The sequence below is a fragment of the Macaca fascicularis genome, chromosome 10 (genome assembly GCF_037993035.2).
Source record: "Macaca fascicularis isolate 582-1 chromosome 10, T2T-MFA8v1.1".
Taxonomy (NCBI): Eukaryota; Metazoa; Chordata; class Mammalia; order Primates; family Cercopithecidae; genus Macaca; species Macaca fascicularis.
This window is the reverse complement of record NC_088384.1, coordinates 67,153,988-67,170,432: the sequence shown is the minus strand read 5'-3', so window position 1 is coordinate 67,170,432 and position 16,445 is coordinate 67,153,988. Positions and strand designations below refer to the sequence as shown.

The window sequence follows — 16,445 nt, the reverse complement described above, 5'->3', positions numbered from 1 at the left end:
CACAGGGGTACGACCAGGGCACTGCTGATGTTCACTTAAGGCCCAGGGGCTCTTCTGTCAGCTTGTGGTGAATGCTTTCAGGCCTGGGACTCACCCTTCAGGGCAGTGGGCTCTTCCACTGGCCCATGGTGGTCCAGAGATGCCATTCAAGAGCCAAAGCCTGGAATTAGGGACCCTAAGAGCCTGTTTGGTGCTCCTCCCCACTGTGGCCAAGCTGGCACCCAAGCTCAAGACAAAGTCCCCTTTACCCTTTCCTCTGCTTTTCTCAAGCAGAAGTGGTCTCTCGTAGCCACTACAGCTGAGAATGTGCTGGTCACCCCTGAAGTCAGCACAGCTCTTAGTCTCACCAAAGGTCCATGGCGAGTACTACGTGGCTACTGCTGCTGATTATTCAGGGCCCAGGGGCTCTTTAGTCAGCACGTGATGAATCCTACTAGGACTGGGTCCTTCATGTCAAGGCAGCAGCTTCCCTTCCAGTCCAGGATGTGTCTAGAAATGTCATCCAGGAGCCAGGGCCTGGAATAGGGACCTTGTGACTCTGCCAGGTTCCCTATCCTACTGTGGCTGAGCTGGTATCCAAGTTACAAGACAAAGTCCTCTTCACTCCCCTCTCCTCTTTTCAAGCGGAAGGAAGGAGTTGGAGTCTCTTTTGGAGCTGCAAGCTGCGGTGCCTGGGATTGGGGTGGGGTAACGCAAACACTCTTTTAGCACATCCAGCTGGTGTTTTACTAGGTTGCATGTCCCCTAAGTCTGGTAGCTCAGTCCTTGTGGCCTAAACAGCCTTTCAAGTTTATGTAGGACCCCAGAGCACTTTTGCCTGTGGTGGCAAGGCTTGCCAGAACTCAGGTTCCAACCACCAGGATGGGTGATTCCCCTCTGGCTAGGGCAGATGCAAATGCTCCCTCTCGGGGTGCCAGCTGAGTTCTGCCCGGTGTTGACAGCACTGCATTCCATTGCAAAGTCCCACAATCACTGCACTTTCTCTCCCCGAGTGTACAGATTTTCCACAGCACATGGCTACTGCCAGGGGAATGGGGAAAAGTTAGTGTTGGCAGTTCTAGACTGCCTTTCCTGCCCTCTTCAGTGCCTCTTTCAGTTACATGAAGTGAAAAACCAGATACTGCGATCGCTCCCCTGGTTTTTGGTTCTTATGACGGTGCTTTGTTGTGTATGTAATTGTTAAATTTTGTGTTCCTGCGGAGAGGATCATCGGTGGGAGCTTCTATTTGACCATTTTGCTTCACCTCCTCCAACACTATTTGTTATACAGTTTGTTCTTTCCCCCCTAATTTGAAATGCCACTTTCATCACATATCAACATTTCATAACTGTCTAGGTCTATTTCTGGCTTTCATTCTGTTCTGTTCTTGCCCCAGTAACTCTCTGTTTTGATAACTATGTCTTTATAATGTCTTAATATTCATTTGGGAATATGGCCCTCTTTTTGTTCATCTTTCTTAAATTTTTGCTTACTGTTTCTCCATATTTGCTCTTTTAGAATCAATTTATTTCATCACACAAAAATTAAGATTTTTGATGGATATTTAAAATAAATGTAAAAAGCACAAAATTATATTATTATTTATTCCTGAAGCCCTCAACATGTATTATTATTTTACACTCTGTATGGATTATTCCTATTAGATAAGGAGCAGGGTAGATCCAGAGTCTTGTGGGACCTAAAGTCTGACCCATTCAGGAGCCCTTTTTAAGGATAGTAATGCAAAATGATGAATGCAGCATTAGATGCTGTGCCTTGGAGGGACCTGTGCTGGGAAGATGCCCGAGCCTCTAGCTTTATTAGCTTCATGGTAAACCTGCTTCAGACAAGCAGTCTCACTTAGAAAGAAAGTCCTGACAAATTGTGCCTTTACTCCCACTAGAGTAAACCAATAGTTCATGACTTCTAAATTACTTAGATGGTATACTCCATAAAATAACAATTAAATCTGCAGCTTCAGTAGTATTTTTAGTCATGTGTTACATAATACCACTGCCTCAGCTTTCCCCAGGATAGCACCTCACATTTGAGGATCTCAAGGGGCATTATGAACATTCACTCATTAAACTTCGTAAGACCCCAGAGACACTGGAGAGAGATCCAGCTTCACCTTGCCCAGTTCTGAAATGCAGTCACCTCTAGGGATGAACGTGGCAGCTACTTAATAATCAACTGCAACACCTCACAACAGTTTAGTCACGGCAATTAGTCTTTGTAGTTGGTAACTGTCTCACGAACATCAAATGATTGGCAGTTAAGTCACCAGGATTATTAGTTTACTGAAAATCTAATCCAGTCTTTAAGACTTTTAACTTTTTAATAATCTTTTCCTAATGATAAAAGAAGCATGCACAGCGAATGTCTACTTTTAGTTGCATTTTTTGTAGTTCTTCAAACTTAAAATGGGAAAGAAATATATTTTTAATACATTGAAATAGGTAATTACTGATAATAAGTTTTTTTAATTCACAAGTTTGCTGCTGAGCAAAAGTAATCAATGATAGTAAAAGTTGGAAGAGCGAATACCTTCGAGAGGAGTATTGACTGGACGGGGAGATGAGGCAAACTTCTGGGTGCTAGAAATGTTTTATATGTTCTTTTTTTTCCTTTTTTTTTTTTTCTTTTTTCTTTTTTGAGTTGGAGTCTTACTCTGTCATCTAGGCTGTAGTGCAGTAGCACAATCTTGACTCACTGCAACCTCCGCCTCCCAGGTTCAAGTGATTCTCCTGCCTCTCCCGAGTAGCTGGGATTACAGGTGTGCACCACCATGCCTGGCTACTTTTTTGTATTTTTAGTAGAGACAGGGTTTCATCAGGCTGGGCTTGAACTCCTGACCTCAGGTAATCCAACTGCCTTGGCCTCCTAAAGTGCTGGGATTACAGGTGTGAGCCACTGTGACCAGCCAGTTTTATGTATTTTTATAGGTGGTTGTTATTCAAGAATAGATATATGTAGAAATTCCCTGAGCTGTACACTTTTCATATGTGTGTTAATCTCAACAACAAAGTTAATTAGCTAAAAAATATGCTGCTCTTGTCATGATGAGAATGCTAGAAACCCCAGATAGTCTTATTTGGAAAATTCTGCAGGGTGCAGGACATATCACGAGCTAGAGATACGACAGTTTTTGTTTTCCTCAAAGCATCTTTCTTCAGAAGAGGGATTCTAAGTGCTTTACCCTCTCTTCTCAGGACATTTTCTCTTCATGCCAAAAGAGCTGCTTTTTCATGCTAGGATGTGACTCTCTGTCTCATTGTGCCTTCAACATTATGTACCTCTCCAACTATGCCATTTACACTTCCCTGGGCATCTCATTTGTCTCTTAGAATTTCATTCACTTACCTATATCTTTGCCAAAGTAGGCGTAACATATTAGCGACCCAGATATTTGGGGTTGAGAGGCATCTGCAGGGGCCATTGTCGTAGCTGGCACTAGAAGAACACCATGGGAGAGGAGGAAGCAGAGAGGATCCTGGCTGCTCTGGCCCTGCAGTGTCTGATGTGATGCTTGAAAACAAGAAGGCAGAGCAGCATGCCCACACTCGCGGTGGCAGCAGCAGTCTCTGGAGCCTTCAGCGGGCCCAGGGTCCCTCCTGCATCTATGGCAGCACTTCTGGGGAGGGGCAGCTATGAGCAGGGCATCCTAGGGCTGCTCTGAGCTGAGGCCCAAAGGCTGAGAGCAAATGTCATGGCTGAGAACCCCCAGCAGGGCAGACACTAGGTGAGGCACAAAAGAGAGGACATCCTCCAATGATGTTATCTTCTCCCAGGTCGCCCTCTTTGGGCACGGAGAGATTTCAAAAGAGAAAGAAAGGAGGGGAGGAGGAGGGAGAAAGACCTTTTTAGACAAAATGGGAAATTTTTTTTCTTCTGTAATTTTTAGTAAAGGTTAAATACATGAAGCCTAAGCTACCCTGATTATTGACTTTCCAGAACTTACTGAAACACCAATGCTCAGCTCCAGTTCTTCTTGAAAATAATTTCTATTACAAAATAAAAAGTGAGCATTGTGACCGCTGGCAGAACATGAGTTCACAGTCTTTCCAAACAAAGAGAAAGCAGCCCTTGTGCTAAACCTTGGCATTCAGCTAACACTGATGTAACTCACTGTGGCTTTTCCACCTTCTGCCTGCAGATCATTTCAAAGCCCACCATCGAGGAAGCTGATAACCCATTGTTTGTAAACTTCAAAAGGGGCTGCTATCAAAGGATCCCATTGCCCAGGGCCTGGCAGAGGTTGAGGGCCTCCTGACGCCCAGGCCTGGGCCAGGTCCATTGCCCATCTTCCCATCTTCACAACTCCCCTGGGCAGCATCATGCAGATAAGGGCACAGAGAGGTGGAGGGAGGGAGGAACTAGCCCAGGATCCCTCCTCAGTGTCAAAATCCGGGTGGGCTGCAGAGACCTGCTCTTCCTACCTCAAGGTACTGCTCTCTAGAATAAAATTCTTCAGATCTATTGTAGCTTAAAAACATGTGACCATGCTGTCTAATTTCCTGTGGTTCTGCAGATATTTATCGTCTATTTTCTGTCATTATTCTATCCCTTCTCTCAAAGATGCTGAGCTCAGGAGTAGCAGCCAGGGTTCCCAAAAAATAGTCGAGGAGTCGCAGGAACCTGTCTTTCCGGATACCATGGAAAACATCCAGGTGAGAGAGACCATCCTTCCATGCCTAGGGTAGGGGGATGGGCCTGGGGGCTACTTGTGACATCAGGGGCATCTCTGGGGCTGGGGTCACTACTGAGAAGTTCTAATGCCTGATGCAGAAAAGGCCTCACTAGCAGTAAGCACACCATGAGCTGGGGGCAACAGAAGCCTCTGTGTTTGTAACGGACATATCAAAGCCTCACTGGTATGCTCCAAAACGCAGGTCAGAACAGAATGTCCGCCTTTCCCTACCTTGCTCCCTGACTTCAGGAGGCTGAGCCAGATAAAACTGTTCATTTAAACTCACTGGGAAATACAGGCTTTCTGAAGAGACTGACACACTATCTGCATGCTCAAATGGGACAGCATTTTCCTTCCTTCCCTGACTGGGCCCAGCAGACACAGAAACACCTGCCCCATCGCCCAGAAAAGTCTCCTCCCAGCAAAGAGGGGACTCAGGGAAGACCTGAATCTTTTAAAGAAGATTGTATGCATGGATTAGATTGATGGAAATGAAGCTGATGAATGGAATTAGTTTTTTTTGTGTGTGTGTGTGTGTGTGTTGGTTTTTTTTTTTAAGTTCAGCATTCTTTTTATGCTAAGGTGCAGTAACAGAGACTGGATTTATTCTCCTGCCTAAAATAACCAAAATGTGGCTAAAATATAGGAAACACTGTTCATCACTGTAACAAAGGCCAGCGATGCCTGGGAGATGGGAGACAATCCAAGCGAATCCTGTGGCTGCCCCAGCTGACTGCCTTTACAGAGCTTCTAGGACACAATGCAGGGCAGGAGGAGCCAGAAGACTTCCCAAGTCTTTAAGTCCATGCAGACTAGAGCGACTCAAGTCTGAAGGATGGAGTACTAGAAAGGACAGAGTGTGCAGAGAGAGTCATCAGAAGAAGATCAGTCAGGCAGTCAGCTGAGTGTTGATCACCCCAGGCACGTGAGGAAACTCCTTAAGGCCAGGCTGAGAAAAGAACCTCTGAAAAGGATGAGGATTAATAGTGCCCGTGCCTGTACAAAGTTAGGAATAGTGCCTGTTCTCACCAGTCAGACTGGAAAAGCTTATAACTTGCAAGAGAGTGCACAAAAGAGGCTTGTGGAGAATAATTAGTTCTAGAGAGGGCACAGCCCCAGTCCTGCCTAACAAATCTTCAGAGCAAGAACTGAAAAAATCAAAGTAACTTAACTGAGTCCTAGAACAAAGTACAAGACTATCTATAGGAAATCAAAATTCCTCAGCACCCACCAAGATAAAATTCACAATGTGTGGAATCAATAAAGAATTACCAGCACTCAAAAAACTGGTAGTGTATTATGCAAAAGGTGGAGATAAATCAATCAGTTGAAACCTACACACATAGGAAAACATGTTAGAATTAAGGGACAAAAACATTGAAACAGTTATTATAACTGTATGTTCCAAAGGTTAAGGAGAGACATAAAAGATATAAAAATGCTCCAAATCAAACTTCTAGAGATTAAAAACTACAGTAAATAAGATGAAAAATACACTGGAAAGATTAACTCCAGGTTAGGCATTGCAGATGAAAGATTAGTGAACTTGAAACAAATATAAATGGGATTTTTAAAAAAGATACATATCAGTGAGTTTTGGGACAACTACAAAGACCTGATATATGTGTAACAGAAGTCCACATGAAGAGAGAGACGCTAGGACAGAAAAAACATATTCGAAGAAATAATGACTGAAAAAATTATAAATTTGATGAAAACAATATACTCACAGATACAACAAGCTCAGCAAACACAAGAACATGAAGAAAACTGTACCAAAGCCAGTGGAAAACCAGTGATAAAGAGAAAATCTTAAAAGCAGCCAGGAGTAGGTTTGGGGGAAGTCAAGTTAGGAACAGAGGAACAAAGATATGAATAACAGCAGATTTCTTATTGGAAATAATACAAGCAGAAAGATAGTAGGATCACATCTTTAAAGAAATAGAAGAAAATGAACTCCACCCTAGAATTTTATACCCAGTAAATATCTTTCATTCAAAATAAAATGTGAAATAAAGAGTTTGCCCTACACAGAAAAGGTGGAAAGATGCATCACCAGCAGACCCACATTATGAGAAATGTTAAAGAAAGCCCTTTAGGCAGAAGGAAAATTATATCAGATGGAAATTTGGCCCTACACAAAGAGTTGAAGAGCACTGGAAATGGTAACAAAGTGAAAAAAAGTATACGATTTTATCTTTTTAAAAGATAGTGACTTCACAAACAAAAATAGTGTGGGGTTTATAACATATGTAAAAATAAAATGTATAACAAGAATAGCACAAAGACCTTGAGAGGAGACCCGAAGGGGAGAAGTATACTATTTTAAGGTTCTTATATTAAAACTAAAGTGCTATAATATCTAACCTAATGACGGTCTGTGATAAGTTAAAGATGTACCACTAATGTTACAAATCAGATTCAAGGAGTTATATCTAATAAGCCTATAGTTGAGATTAAATATCATCATAAAAATACAAAATTAGACCAAAAGAAGACAAAAAGGAAAAAGGGAGCAAAGACTAGATGGGACAGATAACAAGATGACAGACTTAAACTTAAGTATGCAATAATTACATTAAATGTAAACGTTCTAAATGTCCCAATTAAAGAGCATATATATAAAGCAGATATAGGTGGATAAAATGCAAAATTCAGTTGTATGTAGACTATAAAAATGCAATTTAAATATAAAGATACAATAGACTAAATTTAAAGAATGGAAAAGGATACACCATGCCAACACTAACCAAAAGTTAGCTGGAATGGCTTTCCTAATTTCAGACAAAGTAGATTCCAGAACAGAGAATACTATAAGAGATTACAAAGGCCAAGAGAATGTAACAATCTTAAATACTTATGCACCCAATAACAGTGCTTCAAAACATAAGGAGCAAAAAGTTGTAGAACTGCAAAGATAAATTAATAAAAATTATAGTTAGAGATTTCAGTATGCTCCCCTCAGTAACTGATAGAATAAGTAGACAGAAAATCAGTAAGGATAAAGAAGATTTTAATGACAGTATTGACCAGCCTTGCCCCACCTCCTGGCCTGGATAGCTGGAGTGCAGCACAATGGCCCTCAGCATCCCATCAAATGTGACACACTGTGAACAATGTGGAGTTTGTGGGCTGCAGCCGTGGTGACTGAGGGAAGTGCTCTCTGGATGCTGCATATGGAACCACTGTGTTCTCAGTGTGTCAGTTCACAGATAGACACGAATGAATAATAACAGAAAATGGTATGGAACAGTGGGCATCAATGTCAAGATGATGCTGAGTAACACCCTACAACTGGATGAACTCATGAGTGAAGAGTATGAGAAATATGTAAAATCCATTGAAGAGTGAGAATAGGACCTCTCAATAAACTAGAATGAAACAACCTAATTCAGCATAGTTGTCTTAAAGTAATAGATAGAAATGACATGAAATAGCAACTTTTGGCATTACCAGTGGATAAAGAAACTACTCCCAACACTGCTGCTGGAAGAAAATAGGCTTTTTCTAAAGATTTCAGACAAATACAATATGCATCTTTTTCACAATACTCTATGCTTTTTAGACTAGGCTCTAGTTATAATATTTAGAATTCATGAAGTTTTCTGTGGTGAATTAGCTATAAAAATTATGTATTTCAAGAATAACATTATATCTTCAGCTTTATGTAATATTGTAACTTGCTTACATCCATTTGTGGATTTGAATCAAAATACTTAATGATCTTTGCATTGAAAATAATTTGGGAGTGGAAAAAGATTTTGTTAAAACTGGCAAGCCACATATAGAAGAATGAAGCTAGATCCTCATCTCTCACCTTATACAAAGATCAACTCAGGATGGATCAAAGACTTAAATCTAAGAGGTGAAGCCATAAAAATTCTAAAAGATAACATTGGAAAAAACTCTACTAGACATTGGCTTAGGCAAAGACCAAGAACCCAAAAGTAAATGCAACAAAAACAAAGATAAATAAATGGGACCTGATTAAACTAAAAAGCTTCTGCACAGTGGAAGAAACAACCAGCAGAGTAAACAGACAGCCCACAGAGTGGGAGAAAATATTTGCAAACTCTGTATCCAACAAAGAACTAGTATCCAGAATCTACAAGGAACTCAAATGAATCAGCAAGAAAAAAACAAATAATCCCATTAAAAAGTAGGCAAAGGACATGAATAGAGAATCCTCAAAAGAAGATTTACAAACAGCCAACAAACATATGAAAAGATGCTCAACACCACTAATTATCAGGGAAATGCAAATCAAAACCACAATGGAATATCACCTTACTCGTACAAGAATGGCTATCATTTAAAAATTAAAAAACAACAGATGTTGGCTTGGATGTGGTAAAAAGGGAAGAGTTTTTCACTGCTGGTGGGAATGTAAACTAGTACAAGCACTATTGAAAACAGTATGGAGATTCCTTAAAGAATTAAAAGTAGAACTACCATTTAATCTAGCAGTCTCACTACTGGATGTCTACAGAATGGAAAAGAAGTCATTATATGAAAAACACACTTGCACAAGCATGTTTATAACAGCACAATTCACAATTGCAAAAATACGGAACCAGACTAAATGCCCATCAACATAGAGTCTTTTGTCTACACATTGGGTACAGTATACACTGTTTGGATGATGGGTGCACCAAAATCTCAGAAATCACTAAGGAACTTTTCCATGCAACCAAACACCAACTGTTCTCCCAAAAGTATTGAAATAAAAAAAATTAAAATTTAGTAAACTTAGTCAATATACAAAAAGGATAATCATGACTGAGTAGGGTTTATTCTAGGAATGCAAGTTTGGTTTAACATAAGAAAATCGGTGTAATTCACCATTTTAACAAACTAACAAAAACCCATATGTTTATCTCATAAATGTATAAAAGGCATTTGAAAATCTAACATTAATTCCTCATAAAGACTCTTAGCACTCTTTCAATTTGATAAAGGTTATTTTTGAAAAACTTACAGCAAACGTCACACATAATGGTGAAAGACTAATGCTTTTACCCTTAAAGTCAGGAACAAGTTAAGAATGTCTGCTCTCACCACTTCTAATCAAAATTGTACTCGAGATTTGAACCAGTGCAGAAAGAGGAAAAGAAATGAAAGGCATCCAGATTAAAAAGGAATAATTAAAACTATCTTTTACTCACAGACAACATGACTACCTATGAAAAAAATCTGATGGAATCTACAAAACAGCTACTAGAACTAATATATACAAAATTAATATGGAAAATTTAGTTGTATCTCTGTATAATAGCAATGAACAATCAGATCGAAATACTATCTAAAACAGTACAAATATTAAATCTGACAAAAGATATTCAAGACTTCTGTGGTGAAAACTACAAAACATTTCTGAGAGAAATTAAAGAAGACCTAAATACCTGGAGAGATATTCTATATTCGTGGGATATTGAATCTTTAAATCAGTTCTTCCCAAATTCAGCAAAATCCCAATCACATTTTCAGCAGAAATTTTTATAAAAGTTTAATTAATTGATTCCAAAATTTATGTGAAAATGGAGATAACCTAAAACAGCCAGAGCAACTTTGAAAAATAATGAAGCTATAGGATAACACTAATTGATCTTAAGATTAATTGTTATAAGATTCTTTTTTTTTTCTCTCCGTTGACCAGACTGGAGTGCAGTGGCATGATCTCAGCTCACTGCAACCTCCGCCTCCCAGATTCAAGTGATACTCATGCCTTAGCCTTCCGAGTAGCTGGGATTACAGGTGTGAACCACCACGCCTAGATTTTTTTTGTGTATTTTTAGTAGAGATGGGGTTTTGCTATGTTGGCCAGGTTGGTCTTGAACTTTCAGCCTCAAGTGATCTGCCCACCTTGGTCTCCCAAAGTACTGGGATTACATGTGTGAGCCATTATGCTTGGCCTAATTATTATAAGGTTATTGTAATGAAGATAGTGTAATATTGGTGCTAAGGTCAACAGTAGGTTAATGGAATAGAATAAAAAAAAATCAGAAATAGACTCAATGTATATAGACAACTGATTTTTGGCAAAGGCACATGGCAATGTAGTGGAGAAAGAATAGTCTTTTCTTTCTGAAACAATTGAATATCCACATACAAACTTTTAAAAAACTCAATCCATACCTCATACCATATACAAAAATTAGCTGCAAATGAATCATAGACTTGAATGCAGAATTCAAACCAATATAACCTCTAGAGAAAACATAACATACGAGAAAACCTTTGTGACTTTGGGTTAAGTAAGATTTCTTAGAAACCACATCAAAAGCACAATGCATAAAAGAACAAATTGACCAATTAGGTGTCATCAAAATTTAAAACCTTTTCTTTTTGAAAAATACTGTTAAGAGAATGAAAAGGCAAGCCACAGACTGGGAGAAAATATTTGCAAATTACATATCTGACAGAGGACTTGTTTCTACAACATGTTTTTAAAAACTCTCAAAACACGATAATACAAAATAAAAAAACTAATTAAAAATGGGTAAAAGATTTGAAGTTTCCAAAAGAAGACGTCACATGAAATGACACTCAATCTCATTAGTCATTAGAGAAATGCAAATTAAAACTGCAATCAAATACAACTGCACATCTATTAGAATGACCAAAACTAGAAAGATTAAGCATTCCAAGTGTTGGTGAGGATGTAGAGGCAGTATGGTGCATCCACACCATGGGTACTACTCAGGGACAATGAGGACTAAAACACTGATGCGTGTAACAGCATGGATGAATTGCAAAGTAAATATGCTGAGTGAAAGAAGCCAGATCAGGAGTAAATGCTGTTTGATTTCAGTAATATAAAATTACAGAAAGTACAAACTACTCTATAATGACAAAAATCTTTTCAATGTTTGCCTGTGGTTGGCAGAGTAGAAAGGGTGGGAGTGAGAGGCACGTAGGAACATGGAAGCTTGGGGGGTGATGTGTCATGTTCATTATCTTGATCGTGGTGATATTTTTATGGGTGTGCACATAAATCAACGCTTTTCAAAAAGTACACTTCAACTGTATGTAGCTTATTGTATGTCAATTCTGTTAGGTTGGCACAAATTACTTTTGGTGCACAAATAGTTGCAGTTTTTGCCATTACTTTAATACAATTACTTTTGGTACAATTACTTTTGCACCATCATAATACCTCAATACAATAGTTTTTTTTTTTTTTTAGAAAAAACTTAGTGCACCTTTCAAGTTAAACAGAAGAATATGAATAATGGAGTAATAACTAACATCTCTAGAGAACCAGGAGGCGCCTGCACTATGCTAAGCCTCTGTTTCTCTGTCTGTCTGTCTTTATTTTATCCTCATAACACCCTTATGAAATAGATGCTCTTCTCATCCCCTTTTCACAGAGGAGGAAACTGAGGCTACATAGTGTTCCCAATGCCACAAGGCTGGTAAGCTGTAGAGCCGGGGTCTGAACCCCGGCAGCTTGCTCCAGAGCTTGGACTCTAAACCGCTGCAGGTGTTGATTAATTTTCATGTCTTGCTGTCATCATTTTCAGGGAAATATTGCCAAAGAAGCTGCATCCGAGGAAGCTTTAACAGCAGTCCAAAGTGGAAGTGTTAGTGAACCAGAGGTACGGTTTGAGGAGGGCCTTTGCGTGCCCCCTGGCCACCCCATGGGTTTCACACCCCTCCTGACCTCCCTGCCTGTCGTCACCAGTTCACACCTCCCACCTCCTTTAGGACGTGCTGCAGCAAGCCTCACCTCCTTACGTCTTCCCCTGCTGTGATTAATCTTTTCTTCTGTATTCTCTGCACGGCCTGTACCGTAAGCTGCCATTTCTACATAAATTATTTGCAAAAATTTTAGTAAATACAGCTTATCTCTCCTTCCCATTGCCCAAAAAGAAAACATTTTGGAGAGGCAGAACATTTGTAAGGGTTTTCTCTGTATCATATGCACATATATACACTCATGTCTGTATCTAGGTGTGTTATTAATGTATGTCATTCACATGCATCTCGGGATTTGGGAAGTCCTCTCTCCTGTTACAAATTCAGGCCAAGGAGTGTAGCATCTTCCACCAGTGCAGTGGCCATCCCTGGGGACTTCCTCATCCTTTCTTGGTTTCCCTTCATCCCATCCATGCCTTTGCAGGTGGTCCCTTGACCACTTCATTGGAGTGTCCCTTCTTGTTCCCTGCCAGAAGCCTGGCGGTTCCGGAAGAGATTGGCAGGTTCCTGTGAATCCTGCTCAGGATCTCGAACTTTTTCCTAAGGAGCAGAGAAGGGTGTTGTAGGCCTTTGAGTGGGAGGTTGGTACAATAAGGCATTTTCATTCCCTGATGATGAGCACAGTCCTGGAATTTCAGTAGTTTCCCGAGAGCCTCTTGGTGATGGATGGACTGACTCAGGAACAGAAGCCTAGAGCATCCTTGAAAAGGGAATGGAACATGGGTTTTAGTCATATTCATAGAGGCACTGGGACAGATTCACTGAACACTAAGCCCAGACACTGAAGTTCTGCCAGAGGGCCAGGTTCTCCAGCCCTGCTCCTCTCCGGATTCTGACCAGTAAAGGAGTCTACCCAGAAGTCAGCTAGGGATTGAAGTACCCCTTTCTCATGGCTAACACTGAACCAGAAAACAAAGCTTGGACCGATAACCCAAATGGGCTTCCCATTTCTCCTTACTGAATTAAATGCCCCCATGTGGTTGTAGGCAGGCCTTACCCGTGGGGCAGGGTCTCCCCACTCCCGGCTAATTACAGGGAGGGGAGGAGAAAACACGCACCCTGGAAGCAGGATGTGCTGCCAGAAAGAGACAGCACAATGCAGGCACAGGGTCCAGTTTTTGAATCTCACATTAGCGTGTGCTGTTGGAGCCCCACCCATATCGTCTAGCACTTATTCTTCCTGAGCACCCTGTGAGGACAAGGAATGCAAGTGCCTGGTCTTCCTTCCATGCCGTGTTTGCAGCAGGGCAGGCTGTTTGGGGAAGCAGCCATCAGCCAGTGACTGAAGGGATTGGAGAATCAATACGCCAGCTCCTTCACCTCTTAGATGGGACCACTCTGCACTGTGTTCTCTAGGCAACCAGAGATCCAGGTGGGATTGATTCACTGTAGTCACCCACATCTTGAAGCACCCCATGCTGGCAGCCTCCCCTTCCTCACCTCGCACGCCACTCCTCTTACAGAATGTCCTGGCTTTGCTCCCCAAATGAACTACTGACTCTCAGACTCTGAGTTCAGGGTGTGTTTCTGGGGCAGCCCGCACTAGGAGACTCACTGACCAGTCGGTCACTCCCTGTGCCCTAGGGAGGAAAGTCGGGGTGTAGAAGAGGACAGCAGTTTTCTCTCTAATACTCCTAAGAGGGTAGCCGTTCCCTTATGAACCCAAGCAAGGATGTGGATGGAGGGCCAGGATGCCTGCCCCCACCACTGCATCAAACATGTTGGAACCCCACAAGATACCTGAGTCAACAAGGTGGATTGATCTCCTATTTTTATCTCCTCTCCCTACCGGAGAAAACCACTGAAATGACAGTAAAGGAATAAAAAGGGCACAAATCCACAAAGATGAGATGGAGAGGAGATATTGGAAGATAAGCACTTTAAAAATATTGAGAATAAAAAAATCAATGGAGGAGTTTACACTGGCTTAGCACAGCTGAGGAAGGTGAAACTCAAGCATCTTTATGAGAGGAGAGACTGGTGAAAAGTGTGTGAATTCTGCACAAGGCTGAAGACTGGAGGTTTGCAGAAGGCAGGGTGAGGAACTGGGCTGAAAAGCTGGGCAGTCTGGTGTGGAGTGACTGGAACACTGGATCCCTGCAGACTCCAGTTAGGTTGTCAGCCACACCCCAAGTGAGAGGATAAAATGACTATTCTCTAGAGAAATTAAACAGAGGCTGCTGCTAATTCAGATTTAGCCTGTGCTGCATGGGCATTTTAATGGTGAAAGATAGAGAACAGACAAATGGAATTCTCCATTTCAACAGAGGAATCCTCAGTCCCTCCTCCAGCCACACCCTCTCGATGCCAGGAGCCAGGCCTTGTATTAGTTTCTATTGCTGCTGTAACACATTACCCCAAAGTTGGTGGCTTATAACAACACAAATTTATTATTGTGCAGTTCTGGAGGTTAGAATTCCACAATGGGTTTGAGTGTGCTGAGCTTCAGGTGTAGACAGGGGCATGTTCCTTCTGGAGACTCTGGGGGAGAATCTGTTCCCTTGCCTTTGCCAGCTTCTAGAAGCCACTTGCATTCCATGCCCTGTGGCCCCTTCCTCCATCTTCAGAGCTGGCAGCACAGCATCTTCGTCCCTCTGACTCAGACCTGCTGCCTCCCTCTTAGCAGATCCCTGTGATTCCACTGAGCCCCACCTGGATCATCCAGGAGCATCTTCTCATCACAGAACCCTTCATGAGATGACATCTGCATAATCCCTGTGCCCTGAAAGATAACATATTTACAGGTTGCAGGGACTAGGACCTGTAACATCTTTGGGGGCCACTGTTCCATCTACCACAGTCCCCGGTGCAGGATATTGGAGAACTTAAGTCCCCCCAAAACTGACAGGCCCAAAGAAAATACCTTCAGATAATGTCACTGAAGGTGGCCACCCAAAAATAATGCCATATCTCTGCCTGATCACCCCATGAAGTGCCCCAGTTAGCCAGTGTCTGTGGAGTTTTGTCTCTCAAGCATGTTGCTTTTGGGAAGCTAAAAATGTGCTCTAGTGATATAAGGGCCTAAATGATGCACAGAAAAGACAAAGAAAAGACCTGGAACTTACGAAATAGGAGCTGCAATACAGGCAAGCCGGCAGAGCTGCAAGTCCAGATTAGAGGGAGAAAAAAGGAAGCTCATATATTATCTCAAATGCCTGATCGTTTGGAAGATAGTAGTGACCAACACTTGGCAAATCTGATAAAGCAAGTGAAAAATTTAGGAAACCAAGTGAATAAAAACTAAGCACACAAATGAAAACATTGTCATATTACACTACTTTCCTCAGTAACAACAGAACTTACACATTCATATTAGTGTAAATACTTATGGATTTAACCCTGAATTGTGATGTAATTATCCTGGGGGATAAGATGTGGGGAAGAGGGTAGGATAAGAGGGATTAATCTAGCCCCTACATCAATATCCAGTAGGAAATTCTAAAAACTAATGAATTTAGAAATAGCACCATAAACATACTGTTCAGAAATATAGAGGTAAATACCCAAAGAAATGAAAAGGTCGAAAGTTCTGTTCAATGGGGGTAGAGACTTGGAAGGACAGAGAACTGCTGATTTTCTTAATAAATGTTTGGTGCTGATATTATTTTAAATTTTTCTATATGCATGTATTACTTTGATTTAAAAGAACTCCATGAGGGATCTCAAAAGGAATCATCTTCTGAATTGTGACACCTTTTTAGATGCACCTGAACCAAGACAGAACAGCCTCAGCCCTGACTTTCCAGGTGGCTGTGGTCCATTTGACCTTCCTGGGCTCCACCTCCCCACCACAGTTACTCCCAGGACCACCTGACCAGTCCCAAGATTCAAAAATTCTTGTATCACAATGAACACAGTTTTAGGGAGAGAAGTATTTTGCTTCCTGAGTTATTATAATATGTATATAATACTACCACGCTCTAATGTCTACCCCAGGATGCAGTTAAAATATGGACCCTATGTCAAAGGCCAACTGAAACTATTTATCTCGTGTGAGACCTTCATGTGAGAACTAGTTTTTTTTTTTCTTTATTATTATTTTTTAAATTTTAAGTTCTGAGATACATGTGCAGAACG

At 41.1% G+C, this 16,445-nt stretch overlaps 1 protein-coding gene across 3 annotated transcripts in view; it reads left to right on the top strand.

Annotated features, from left to right (window-relative positions):
* Window positions 1-16,445, top strand: part of CFAP61 (cilia and flagella associated protein 61) — a 293,282-nt gene that overhangs the window by 83,683 nt on the left and 193,154 nt on the right. For all 3 annotated transcript variants that reach the window (XM_074004665.1, XM_074004666.1, XM_005568227.4), the window contains exons 9-10: window positions 4,559-4,650; window positions 12,194-12,268. In XM_074004665.1, the coding sequence (XP_073860766.1) occupies window positions 4,559-4,650; window positions 12,194-12,268 (167 nt within the window). The remainder of the gene's footprint in view (window positions 1-4,558; window positions 4,651-12,193; window positions 12,269-16,445) is intronic.